A 13,817-nucleotide genomic window follows, 5' to 3' on the forward strand; every position below is an offset into this window, starting at 1 on the left:
GAAAGTTGTCATTTTCCATTTTGTGCTTTCTGAATGGTATGAATTCTGTGAACTTAAACATGAATTATTTTTCTGTCTTGTCCCCACTCCCTTTTTCCATTATAAAGGTGTTAGCTGGGACTGGCAGGAAAATTACAGAGCATAGGTTTTTTCTTTTCTGTCATTAAAAAACTAATACACAACAAATTAAAATTTCCCCTCAATTTACAAGGTACTCAGCATCTACTAATCATGAAATAGTCCATAAAAATTTAAATACTTTAAGAAGAGGTTACATAAACTTATATAAATGAAACCATTAAACCTCTATGTTAATTCAGATAACAGAAATCATGACAAGTTCTAGAAGTAGTTTCCTAATACCTGATCTTAGTGATTTAATAACAACTGGAATAACTATTCTGCATCCTCATTAATGCATCCTTTGAAACTTCAATCAGTATCAAAATTATGTTCAAACATAAAAAAAAATCTTTAAGAAAGTATCGAATTTAGAAATCTGATTTTAGCAGAGCAACACAAACGTCAAATGGGAAAAAGCAAGCTATCCAAAAATCTCTTAAATAAATCTAGGAAAGGAAAGTGTCTAATATACATTGTTATGTAGATATAATAAAAATACATCTTTTATACACAGAAATTTAGTTATTTTTTCATAGTATTTTAATCTAAATATTGCAACCATTCCAAAAAAAAAGTCCTCAAAATTCAATTTCCTCTAAAATTCATCAACAAAGAAATTCATCATTCCTTCTTCAAGTTACATAAGATTTAAATGTCTAGAGCTATTCAGGGTGAAGAACTTACCGATTCATGGCAGGATCATTCATGAAAGCTCGATAACCCTGCAAGTAAAACTTGCAGAGTGTCAGAACACCCAAGGCAACAAAAGAAACCGTGAAGACCAAACCCAAAAGTGAGTAAGGAGTGCTGCAGCATTCAGCAATACTAGAAAAAAAGGGGGGGAAATATTGTCCGATAAAAATTGTTTATTTGGAATTGAAACATCTTAGGCCTTTAAATAACCACCAAGCTTGATCTGATCCTCAATGAAAACACCCAAAATTTGAGATGAAATCACCTAACCACTCTGTTAATAATTTAAATCCATTCTTATTATTATCCTAACCTCATTTTTCTAACTCTTTGGCAAATATTCAGCACATAGCACCAAATCTGAAACACAGTCTTTTTTATTTTTATTAACTATCATCTCCTTCAAAGGTAGTAAAACTCTGAAGGCTTAAATCTTGTTCAAACCTTAAGAACATCTAATTAACATGCTGATAATATTCAAAAGAAATGTATATAGTTGCCCATTGTTCTTCTGAAAGGTTCTGGCTGTTCAAATTGATCAGACTGTACTGCTAATGTGGTTCCTTGTCAAAACTCCTTCTCTGACCAAACTGCTATGGGGTAGGGCCTGTGCAGACTCTGCAGCCCCTGACTCCTCTCACTCCAACAATGTCTTCCATGCTACTGGTGCTTTACATTTTAATTAATTTAGGCGTAGGTAAATGCAGGTCTTTTCTGGGTTATTTCAAAAGCATGTCCAAGAATATAGCCCAAGACCATTTCAAAATAATTTTAATAGCAATTTTTAATAAGGAGAACTGGACTTGCACTAAACCTTGGAAATACTTTCATATTTTATAGAAATACATTCAATACTTTTATTGAACACATTTGAGAATAATTTCACAAGTATTTTGCAAATATATGTAATATTATGTACCAATAATTTGGATTTAGCATTTACAAAGCAACTAATAAAAAAACATTCAAAGCATGGTATCAAGTTTTGAAATTTCAGTGAATAATGTCTTGCATGGATGAGGAATTCATTCAGGCAAATCAGTATCTGCCCTTTACTATGTAGCTCCATGCCTCTGCTACACGGTTATCCTTCTTACACAACTGTTTTTAAGTTACTTTTTATGTGAAAACATCTAATTTTACGTAGACCACTGTGCATTATGATGAGGAAAAAAATGTCTGGTTTTCCATTAGAAGCCAAAATATCTACCAATCATGGTAGTTGACAGCTAAAGAATAAATAATTTTATGGCATTCTTAAAAGTCTAATTTCTGAAATGTTTGATATTTTTCTCAGAAAAATCATTATATACCATGTTTCAACAAATTGTCCAGTAATTTAAAAATATGAGGATCATGGCTAAAAATAACACTAAAAATTTTACTTCATTGCCATTGGAAAAGTCTGAAAGTTTTACTCAATGTCCAAACAATTTCTCTATTCTTGTGTCTATTTTTAAAGAAATCTTTTTTACCCAAACAGTATGATTTAATTACATTTTCAAGAGGCGCACATTCTTTTTCTCTTACTTTAAAAAAATGTGTGGGGAAAAAAAAAAATGTGTGGTGCTATTTTTCAAGAGCATACTAAAGAAAACAAAAGGTTTCAACCTAGCTTTGGGGAAGTGAAAGAGGCTGGGAAATTTATAAAACTTTTCTTCCCATCTCTCCTCGATGAGACATTTTATTGATTTTAGTTTCTCTTTCCTGGCTGCAAAAAAACCCTTCTTTTTGTTTTTCAGTTTGTTTGCCATGCTTTGTTGGTTTGTTTTAGTCAGGGTATCCTGGTAAACTTGTGATCCTCCTTTTTGAGAGTAAGTTGTTCATTGGCAAAGCAACATACACACATAACCTAACGCACAAGTGCATCAAGAAGGACAAAGAACAATGCTTACAGAGACACAAATTAATGAAAGAACCACACAGGAACTTCTCTATAAAACACCAAATTAAAATATTCTTATATAGAGAAGGGGCAATCTATCCTATGTATGGAAAAGGAATAAAGAAGAAAATTATTTTGGCAAGATATCTAAGCCTCACCTAAAATTGCAGCATTATTTTCTTACTTTGTTAAGTCCAAATTCATTCATACCTTACTGATTTGTTAAGCCTCTTACATTATACTATGCTTCATTTGATTGTGCTTCACAATGGATAATAATCTGATTTAAAACATGACCAATCCCAGTCCCACACTTAGGTTATCCTAACCACTGAACTGTATATCTCTCTTTCTCTTTAAATTCAGTTACTTTTTGGACCATTTTAAAACTCTGCATAAAATCTCCATGATACTTACATAAAAACAAATAGCAGTGAAACAATGAATTGGCCATTAAAATGTGTTTGATATCAGTTTATTGCATGTTTATAAAAGCTACTTTTTAATTAAAAGTCTCAGAAAGTACAAAATCTGACTCAGTACCAATAAGTTTATTTTACTTACTTGTCAAAATAGGTATCGCTCCATGACATTTTTATTGCTGTTTAACTTTGTAACGTTTTCAATCTTAACAAGTAACATGCTCCTTAAAGAGAGTAAATCTGTCTTAAACTTCTCCTCCCCTACACCACTTGGTGCACAACACTCCATCATTTTGGATGGCTGCGAAACAACAGCTCTACTAACTAAAACTCTAAAGTTGTATTCGCCTATACTTCCCAGGAGGAGAGTTTCTTTCTTGCCTTTTAAAGTGACAATGAGCCAGGGAATGAAGATGTAGACCCATCTGCTAGATTCTGAGGGACTGAGATGGAAACTTGGAATTTAACAGTGACAAATGTCTAGATAAGCTCACAACAAAGATAATGAGGTAGAAAAAGGACTCTAATGACTTAAGATTTTTTAAAAATAATTTATTTTAGAAACCAAGTCTTAGAATTCCTTTAGGTTAAGTAGTAAAATACTATGATATACTCATTTTACCATTATTTGACTCTATATTAATACGGAAGCAAAACATTGAAAATAACAGGGCATAGTGAAAGTGTATAGGTAAGTCATAGGATTTGGACTCAGATGGGGTTTGAGTGTCAGCATCCCTTCTTTTGGCACTGGCACCTGGGCAAGTTACTCTTGGTACAATTTCCTTACCTCTGAAATGCTAATGATAATAAGGTACCTTTCTTGCAGGGCTGCTATAAAAGTAAGTATGAAGAAGTGTTTATTAGTGTGGCTGGCACATATTAAATACTCAAAGTGATAGTTATTTTTAGTAACATATTCCTTTTCCAGTAGTTTAACTTGAAATTGAAAAAACATTTTTACAATTTGCTACATACCTTTCCACAAATCATTTGCTGTACTACGGTCTACAGTGCAGCCAAATATACCACCATTATTATATTAGCACCTCCTTACACTGCCAGACCTAGGCATCCACTGAGTGAAAATCCTATTTTAATTGAATATGAAGCACTATAAAAAGAGTGACAAAAGTTAATTTGAAAAACTTACTATTCCTAGATCAAAGTTTTCTCTTCCTAGGGTTATATATAGTATCGTATACTCTTATTAATTACCTTGTGAGGAAAAGGAAAAGAAGCCTCTCTCGTGATGCAGGCTGATCCCGAGTACTGAAATAGGAGTAAATCTGAAGAGCAAATAAGACGAGCCAGAAAACCATGAACAGTACAGGGACTACCAGCTGATTCCACAGGGACATCCCCAAGGCTAGAAGGCCATATACCTCCACTACCTGAGTAAGAAAATAGGACTTTAGGAAAACACCTTGTATCACTTCAATAAACACATTTAAACACAAAAGAGTTTAACCTAAAGTACTGAAAGAGAAAAACTGAGTAGCTTTTCTTTTCTTGCAAGATTATTTCAACTAAATTCCTTCAAAGTTAGCTCTACACATACAAGTAGGAATTAGCATGTCTTTGTTAATTTTCTGACTTTGAATTATTATTAACTGTTGACACACATTCATCAAATGGCAACAGTAAACTGCCCTAAGAGTTCAGGGATAATGTCAAAATAAAGTCACAGTCAGAGTTAAACTACGTCAAGGGAGTGTGAGGAGCCTTGGTAAACTTACTCATGTCTAATCAAAATGATCAGGACTAGCATGAACAATGCAATACTGCTTGAGGGGCTAGGAGGAAGGGAAATATAAAAGAATTTTCCAGAGTTTATTCAGGAAGGTCACAGATGAGAAGTAGTTTGATGGAAGACAGAATAATCATTGGAGAAGTTTATGATGGAGCAAAGACAGGAAGTCTTTTCCCTCAGACAAATCACTTCCCCTTGCTCCTACTGTGTATTTATCAAGCAACATTTCTCAAATGATTTGGTTTGCCAAGTGTATTAACACCAGAGAAAAAGGTACACCTAAAAAAAGTTTATTAAACTACTATAAGTCAATAAATTAGCTGTCTAGTTTATAAAACAATTCCTTATGAGACTGATTAGGAGGAATTAATTCTCATAATCTGATTCAGCCTAGGAGTACAGCTGTAACCAAGTTTCTGGAGTTACTAAGCCAGGGACTCGACCCTGGTAACACAACAAGGTTCTGCCAAGTAGGTTACAAGCTCTAACCTAAGCAGCCAATTGGTCTTGCCGGAATGCTCGGTGTGACACCAGAATTTTTCAAAAACTATAAAGACCTTAAATAAAAATACACTGACTTGTAGCTTATTCTAAATTTACATTTTTTCATCTGTAAATCAAATATTTTTTCTAAAACTGAGTCATGATTAACCCCCATTTTTTCCCAACTAGAAAATATTGCAAGAAAAAGGAAATTGTCCAGCTAGCTGCAAAATTACTATTAGCAGCAAACTAATCACTGAGAGGTAGAGTACTTTTCCTTCTTTCCATTCAAGGAAAAGACCACTAAAATACCTGACAGTTTCCACTTCTTGTCTATCCAATTCTTTCCAGGTCGCGAATTTCATAACCTATACTTTATTTTCAACTGCAACACCTTGTGCTACAAGAACCTTATGGCAACCAAGAAGGTAAACATGACACTGAAAAACGGAGGCTTTGTCCTTATGGTAACTAAATAAACAGTATCCAAGTAATATTTACTGAATATCTACCACTTCTTACAAACCAGGGTAGTTCCACAAGATTGAATTCAAATAAAAAATACATAAATTCATCATTCTGACCCTGCATACAACAACCCTTCCCCACGAAGAAACTGTTCAATGAGAGTATGAAAATAACTTCATCTTCTTCTGAAGATCTACTTTCAAGAAAGTTGCTCAAGTTAATCATTATGTAAGATGAAGAAATCAGTAGAATCAGGGTAAGGCCAAGAGCTTAGGAAATTTTTCTGGGAAAATCTGCCCCTGGGGCCACAACAATAACAACAAGGAAAGGATTCATTTAGTAGTATCAGTTTGACCAATCTGAAAGCTTCCTGTACCTTAGGGTCACGCACACAGTAAAGAGCTAGGAGAGAATGCCCATTTTAATACTCTCTTTATACCAATGTCAGTTTTAAGACCTATTTTATATACTGAAATTCACTGATTAAATCAAATGAACTATTTATCTCCTCAATACCTACTGTTTGTGTCTGGAAATAATCTGTTTGAGAGCAAAGGCTGATAAAAGTAGGAGAGACAGAAGCACGTTATGTTGGCAAAATCAGTCCAAGCACCACATCTAAATGAAATCTGTCATACCATAGCCCAGAACTATTTAACTTCTCAGTCTATTAAACAAACATAAGGAAAAAACTGTACTCACAGTAGGGCTATAATCAGGAAAAAAACAGGATTTGACCTCTAGGTATTCAATTCTACATCATTCTTGTCTTTGTTATCATAGTTAACACTGAATATCATCTACCTGGCACTGAACTCATTCAAATCTCACGGCTACCCTATGCGTTAAGTACAACAGTTATTATTAGCTCCATTTTACAGATAAGTAAACTTAAGTGACTAACCCCAGGTTACACAGCTGGTAAACAGCAGCATCAGAGTGAGAACCCAGACCATCTGCTTCTGGAGAAGCACTTACTTCACTTTACTGCCTCTCAATAGAACTTAATAAAGAATCTCAGATGCTCCTAATTAGGTTGAAAACAGTTACTATTTTGAAACTGTCAAACATAATGTTACCATGACCATGACTGTGAAATAAAAGTGAACTAAATCTTTAATATACTTAATATTTATGTAGAATTTTATCTACACAGTCTTACCTGAACCAACTCTCTGTATGCAGACTTGGCAAGGTTATAAGGTACTAGAAGGTTAGACCCAAGAAAATAAAGAACTTCCAATCCAGTAAAAATCATAGCAAATTTGTTGATGATAACAATTGTCTCCAGAGGAACAAGGCAGAGGCGTGCTAGGAGAGGAAGCATGTGAGCTGAAAAGAGCCAAATCTGCTTCGTTTTCATGACACAGGAGCATAAAGTACACACCACCAACTGACCTAAAATGGGGGGGAGAACATATTTAATTTCGAGATTTGGTAATCACAAAATAAAAACAAAACACTGTTGAAAAGGATGATGACACAGCTTTTGAAGGAGTTTAGTTAGGATCTCTTAGATAATATTTTAAATCAAATTTTAATTTCATCTGACCAAAATTACATGTTCTGTGAATTTTGGGCACCCATTCCCTAGGACTAACTTAAAAGAAGCAGCACAAATATCCACTGGTCTTCATCACATTCCAGATGGCATATATAATATGGCAATTTTTTAAAACGTCTCATTCAAAAAAGAATTCAGTTACAACTAAATATATTTAGCTCCTTTTACAAAGGCCCTCAATATTTAACTGTTCTCCTCTAGAGGTGAAAGTATAAAATCCAAGAGATACAGTTACTTGTCCAAGATCATGCTGTGACAAGATTTATTCTGAGGTTTTCAATCTTTAATTGTTTCTACAGGACCATGCAAGCCTTCCCAAATGACTCAATAATGAGAAATTAAAACTGAGAAGTTTAAACAACAAATTCTTCTCACAGAGGATTATGCATGATTATAGAAAAGTTAGGAAATACAGAGAAGGAAAAAGGAAAAAGAAGCCTCAATCTCCTACAATCCTGTCACCCAAAGGTAGCACTGTTAATGTCGTGTTCATTAAATAAGGTATTGCACGTAAAGCCTTAGCATTTTATCTGAAACCTAGGCAGTGCTCAAAGTTATTCATATTGTTACCTTTTCAGATTTATTCTATGCATGTGAATATACACAAATGTTTTATATAAAGGAGATTATAGCATACACACAATCAACTTTTTTCATTTATACATATTATGCATATATCTCTCAAATAAATAAAGGCTTTTGTTGTTTTTTTAGTTAAAAAACTGAATGCACATGACAATATTAGCATTTGGCTATTTTCAAATGTTTCATAATTATAAAATGCTTTGTTATGAATAAGCCTGTACATTTATGACATCATTGTATAAACTACTTGGAGCACATTTCCTAATATTTTCTTAGCCTAAATTCCTATAAGTGGGATTACTGAGTCAGAAGAAACATTTTTTAAGGCTTTTAACACATACTGTCAATTGCCCTACAGACACAAAACACACAGTGTACAGGGGTGCCCATTTTCTCACCTACCTGTCAACAGTGAAAATAATTTAAGAAAGGGAAGGGCAAGGAATATTTTCTAAGTTTTTGTTAAATTTGTATTTTATCGTTTACCAGTAGCACTGAACATTACCAATAAGTAATGGGTTGGCCAAAAAGTTCGTTCAGGTTTTTCCGTAACCTTACAGAAAAACGCAAACGAACTTTTTGTCCAATCAACATGTAAACACATTTGCAATTATTTGGCAAAACGTTTGTTCACATTCTTTGTCTATTCTTTTACTAGGATATGTAGCCTTCTGTTGTTTGATCAAGATATTAACCTCCTTTATCATATGATTCTATTTTCCCAATCTGTTATTTGAGTATTTTAATAACTTTTTCTCTCATAGTATAGAAGTTTGTATTATAAAGAGTCAAACCTATCAATCTTTTCCTTAATGGTTTCTACTTCTGGTGCCATGGTTAATTATATGGCTCCCCCTACTCAAGATCATACATGTAATCACCTATATTTTCTTTAATTTAAAAATTAATATATATGGAAATTATTTTAGAATAAGGTAAAAAGTAAAGACCTATGTTTGTTTTTCCAGATGTGTAGTCAGTTGTCTCAAAACTAGCTATTGGAATCATCCAATTCTTTTCTCATTAATTTGAAATGCCACTTTGGTATACTTCAGAATCTTCTGTGTATTTTGTGTCTGTGTCAGAACTTGCTAATTTTTTTCAGTGCTCTACTCTGATGACAGTGCCCACTATTCCTTTTCACTGACTGGACAAGTCTCCTCTTATTGCTCCTCTCAGAATTTCTTAGAAATTCTTGAACATGTCATCTTCCAAATTAATTTAGGAATCAAATTCTCTTCCTTCTTGCCAATGAAAAGCAAAACAATATTTTTAGATTCTAATTTGTGTTCTATCCATATTATTGTTAGAAGAATTAAAAAACTGCAACTATTTTTATACAAAGCTGAAAATTTATTAACAATCTACTACACTGTATGTAACATATGTGGTATTTTTTCCCACAAAGTACTAATTTTAGCCTTTAAAGAACTGATATTCAAATCACATGAAAAACATTCATAAAGGCATTAAGAAAGAGAAAAACACCTAATAATAAAGAAAACTGAGGCAGATCCCCTCCCCCACAGCTTGCTCTCACCCTCTGCTCCCTTGCAGTGTACTCAATAGATCTCGCTTTCTACCCTCACTTCTGGCTCGGTGAATTCTTTTACCACCCACATTGCCAGCCCCATCACCACATTCCACAGCATTTTGGTGGCCCATACAGGGAATGCCTCTGCCTGCCTTTTCTAATCAGTCTTCCAATAGTAGTGATCGGCCTAATGACTTGGGGCAATTGAAGGTCCCCGGCCAGGGTTATTGCTCAGCGGGACCCAAGGTCTCCAGACGGGCTCCAACTCACTGTCACCCCAAGGGCTACATTCTGGAAAGTCTTTTCTCCTCTTCAACACTGCCGATGGTCTAAGGTCCCTGGAGACCAGGGATTGCACATCCTGACTCTCTGGCGGACCTAAAGCCCAGTCCCATGTCTACTGACTGTCCCTGCCCGATGGGGTGGTAGTGTCCTTTGGGCCTAGCTTTGGGACTCCTCACTTCTAACACCTGGTGCATTCGGCAGCGGCAGCTCGTCTGGGGCAAATCCAGGCACACTGTGAGATCCTCTTTTCTCTTTCCATCCTGATCCACCAACGTCACCAAGTACGTCAAACAAGTTGCTACAAAACCAACTTCATTCCATCAAGCTACAAATGGTGACAAGACAAGGATTCCAACCTCTAGAATCAATACAGTTGACTACTCTCAAACAGGCCTCCCAAAATTTCTATTCACACAGAATCCCACAGCCCCACAGCCGACCAGCAAAGCCAACTGGGACCCAATGTCACCCTTTCTCAGCAGGAAGTAGCCCAAGATGATGTCGTTGCCCAGATGTCAATGATTTGACTCTGCTGATCTGACAGGGGGGAAATGTAGAGCTTAACAAAAGAACAGCCATCTTAGGCTGGGGCGGTCCTTTTAAGATAAGACAAATGCACTCTCCCCCCAACGGGAAATTATCAGTAGTCACAAGCAGTTGGCATTCCAGGCAGATAGAGCTATGACACACCCAGCCCTAACCACCAAACGGGTGGAACATTAACCCAAGGGTGACCAGAGGGGACCATAAAAGAAGCCCAGTTTCTCTCCCCCAGCGTAGACCCCCTCTTGGTCTCCCCCGCAGTGTACTCAATAAATCTCACTTTCTACCCTCAGAAAAAAAAAAAAAGAAAGAAAGAAATAGAAAAAGAAAACTGAGAAGAGGCCACCTAGTAAGATAAGTCAACAAAATCTTAGGGGCTAGAAAACAACTATCAGGCCACTACTCTTTCCCCACCCTGAGAAGAAGACTGAATTTTGCTCTCCAGAAAGGCTGAAATAGGCTCCTGGGCACTGTGCACAGCTCAGGGCAGAGGTGAGGTGCAGTGCCCAAATGAAAAACGGAGATTAAAATAAAAGTCTGCACCCAGAAGGATGAGATCACTCTAGATCTCCAAACACTGCTGCCATGTTTATTGCCACCCAGCTCTTGTCACTGACACTAGCCTCCCCTACAGGAGACAGAAAGATTCTTCTTTGGGGAAACTGACCCAAGTCCAAGTGAAAAGACCTACAAATACACACACTTAGGGGTCCCCCCAAAAACAGCCAGTCGCACTTGACACCAAATGTGAAACATACCCGTTGGTAAGCCTTAAAGAGATTCCAATCGACAACTTAATAACTCACTTTAATACAAATGGTCACACAAGGATATTTAAGTAAAACTTACAGTTTATCAGCCTCATATGGGGTCTAGGCATCAGTATTTATAATTTTTTATGTAATATAACCAGGTGATTCTAATCCAGGCTTAAGAAATACTGCTGTCCCAGGTAAGGCAAAGACCAAAACAAATGGAGAGAACGCAAGGAACAAAAGAAAGCTTCAGGGGCTTCCCTGGTGGCGCAGTGGTTGAGAGTCCGCCTGCCGATGCAGGGGACACGGGTTCGTGCCCCGGTCCGGGAGGATCCCATATGCTGTGGAGTGGCTGGGCCCGTGAGCCACGGCCACTGAGCCTGTGCTCCGCAACGGGAGAGGCCACAGCAGTGAGAGGCCCACGTACCATAAAAAAAAAAAAAAGAAAGCTTCAAAGTAAATAATATATCTAAGAAATTTAAAAGACTGTCACAATAAAAAGAAAACAAACTCCAGGATATTAAAATATATAACAACAAAAGGGTTGTAAGATAAAGTTGGGAAATCTCAGAAAGTAAGACAAAGAGAGAGACAGAGAGAGAGAAAAAGGAAAATGGAACAGTAAGAAAATTAAGGGCTCAATGTGGGAGGAACCTTACCAATTAAGAGAATTTCCAGAAGGGGACAAAAGAGAAAACAGCAGGGAAAAGTTAGGTGAGTTGAAAGGAGAAAGGCCTCTGCGGAATGATACCTGAGAGTAGAGAGGAGTGGTACAGGAGAAAACCGATTTTCATCATAAAATTGTGGTTTTTCTTGAGTTTTAAAAGTAAGTATATTTCTTTGATTAAAAAATTAGCTAAAACTCTGAAAGAAATAAAATACTCAGAGGAAATGCTTTAATATTAGGAATGATTAGGAATTTTCATTCTGGTATGTCTTACTTTCACTGTACTCATAGCTATGATATTTAAATTTCCTTTTTCAAATTCTCAGAGCTTTCTGAGAATCTGCTCCCTGTGTTATAATCGTCAGTTTGGCTCAAATAAAATTCTCTTTTTTCTTCTTAAAAAAAAAAAAATTTCCTTGTTCAGCATGCTGTAAACTTCCTTTAAGCTCTGAAAATTCCCATAAGTCTAGGACAGCACATTCGGTGTTCAGCTCTGGGGTTACAGGCTTCATTTAATTTATCTTCTTTCACAGAAGACTATGACTCATATGCTGTGATTCTCTTTAAGAGAAGACTACTCTTCTTATTTAGGTGAAAGAAGGAAGGAGTCATACTGTTAGTGGAAATCTTTCCTATAGCTCCAGGAGAAAAGGAAGTTGTTTAACTTGACATGCCTATTCCAACTGACAATTCTGAATAAATCAAAATCACAATGTACTCTTTGGATTTCAGAATTCCACTGTAAGAACTATCTCCAAGAAGTCTGTAATCCTAAGAAATGATGGCATATTCAAATTACTTAATTTTTCATTAAAAGTTCATTAGTGAAATGGAAGAAAAGGAGTAGAAAGTTACTTTAAAATCAAAGTCTAAAGAAAATTGCTACTTAATAGTTTACGGATTTTGTTTTATTTCCAATTAATTGAATCTTAGTTGAGTAAACACACTATCATAACCACTGATAGGAAAAATTTAAGGAAATATACAGATTTATACTAAATTGCATCCATTATAGAATAAAAGAGAACACTTTATGAGTTTTCTAACCTAGCAAATATTTTCATACTTGGATGTCACCACTACTGAATATACCAATTCATGGGATATAGCCATAAAGCAACATTATTTTTGTGTCCTACTGTCTTAAAAGCCACTCTGTGAACTGAGTGTTCTCCTGCCCCTAAGGCAAGTCCCATACCTTTTCTAATCTAGCACAGGTTATACAATCTAATCTAATCTAATCTAATCTCAATCTAATAACAAACAAAACTTTGAAACTGATTTAAAGTTGAGGGTTTTCCTTTATTCCAGCTGAGGCCTCCTACGGCATAACAGAAAACCTGCAATTGTGAGAGGGAGTAGAGAGGTTAAGGCAATCTTCTTCCTCTTTCTCTGCCAGCACAATCTCACACTCTTCCTGACTTACGACTGAAGCAGGCAGGGAAGGAGAGGGAGGGAAGTAGAAAATTCTTACTGAACTATGTTCTTACAATGGTATGGTATTGGTGCTCCCTACAGTTGGCGTATTTAAAATGGATCTCCTTTCTCCTGGGCACTTTTAAGGATTCTTCTGATTGTTCCCATCACTGTGGATCTCTCATCTGCAGTACCCTTGATGCTTGTTATGTACCCTCCTCTGGCTGTTTTTGGTTCTTTCCTCAGCTCCTTAAATTCAATCCCTGTTGGAGTCTTCTCATCCTTTTTAAGGGCCGTCTTGGGAGGACTTAAGAAAATTCCATTGACTCTTGGGGCCCTCATCTAGTCCATAGTAAACTAACATCCTTTGCCTACACAGATTAGATGATACAGGAGAACCTCTCAAGACATTTTCACTCCACGGTCAGAAACTCAACAGCCAGCCAACCAGCCCAGTGCTGGCCTTTATATCAGACTAGAATTATAATACAAGCCATATATATAATGTTTAATATTCTGGTAGCATCATTTTATAAAGGTAAAAAAAAAGTAAAATTAATTAATAATATATTTTATTTAATCTAATATTTCCCAAATATTATCACATAGACATTCAGTCTATATTAAAAAATTAACAAGAC

The 13,817-nt window shown here is 35.9% G+C and overlaps 1 protein-coding gene across 3 annotated transcripts in view; it reads right to left on the reverse strand.

The window, feature by feature from the left end:
* The window catches only part of RNF145 (ring finger protein 145), a 108,519-nt gene that overhangs the window by 57,634 nt on the left and 37,068 nt on the right, over positions 1-13,817 (reverse strand). For all 3 annotated transcript variants that reach the window (XM_060144145.1, XM_060144146.1, XM_060144144.1), the window contains exons 5-7: positions 6,990-7,225; positions 4,342-4,517; positions 808-948 (exon numbers count right to left, since the gene is read on the reverse strand). In XM_060144145.1, the coding sequence (XP_060000128.1) occupies positions 808-948; positions 4,342-4,517; positions 6,990-7,225 (553 nt within the window). The remainder of the gene's footprint in view (positions 1-807; positions 949-4,341; positions 4,518-6,989; positions 7,226-13,817) is intronic.

The sequence above is a fragment of the Lagenorhynchus albirostris genome, chromosome 3 (assembly GCF_949774975.1).
Source record: "Lagenorhynchus albirostris chromosome 3, mLagAlb1.1, whole genome shotgun sequence".
In the NCBI taxonomy this organism is placed as follows: Eukaryota; Metazoa; Chordata; class Mammalia; order Artiodactyla; family Delphinidae; genus Lagenorhynchus; species Lagenorhynchus albirostris.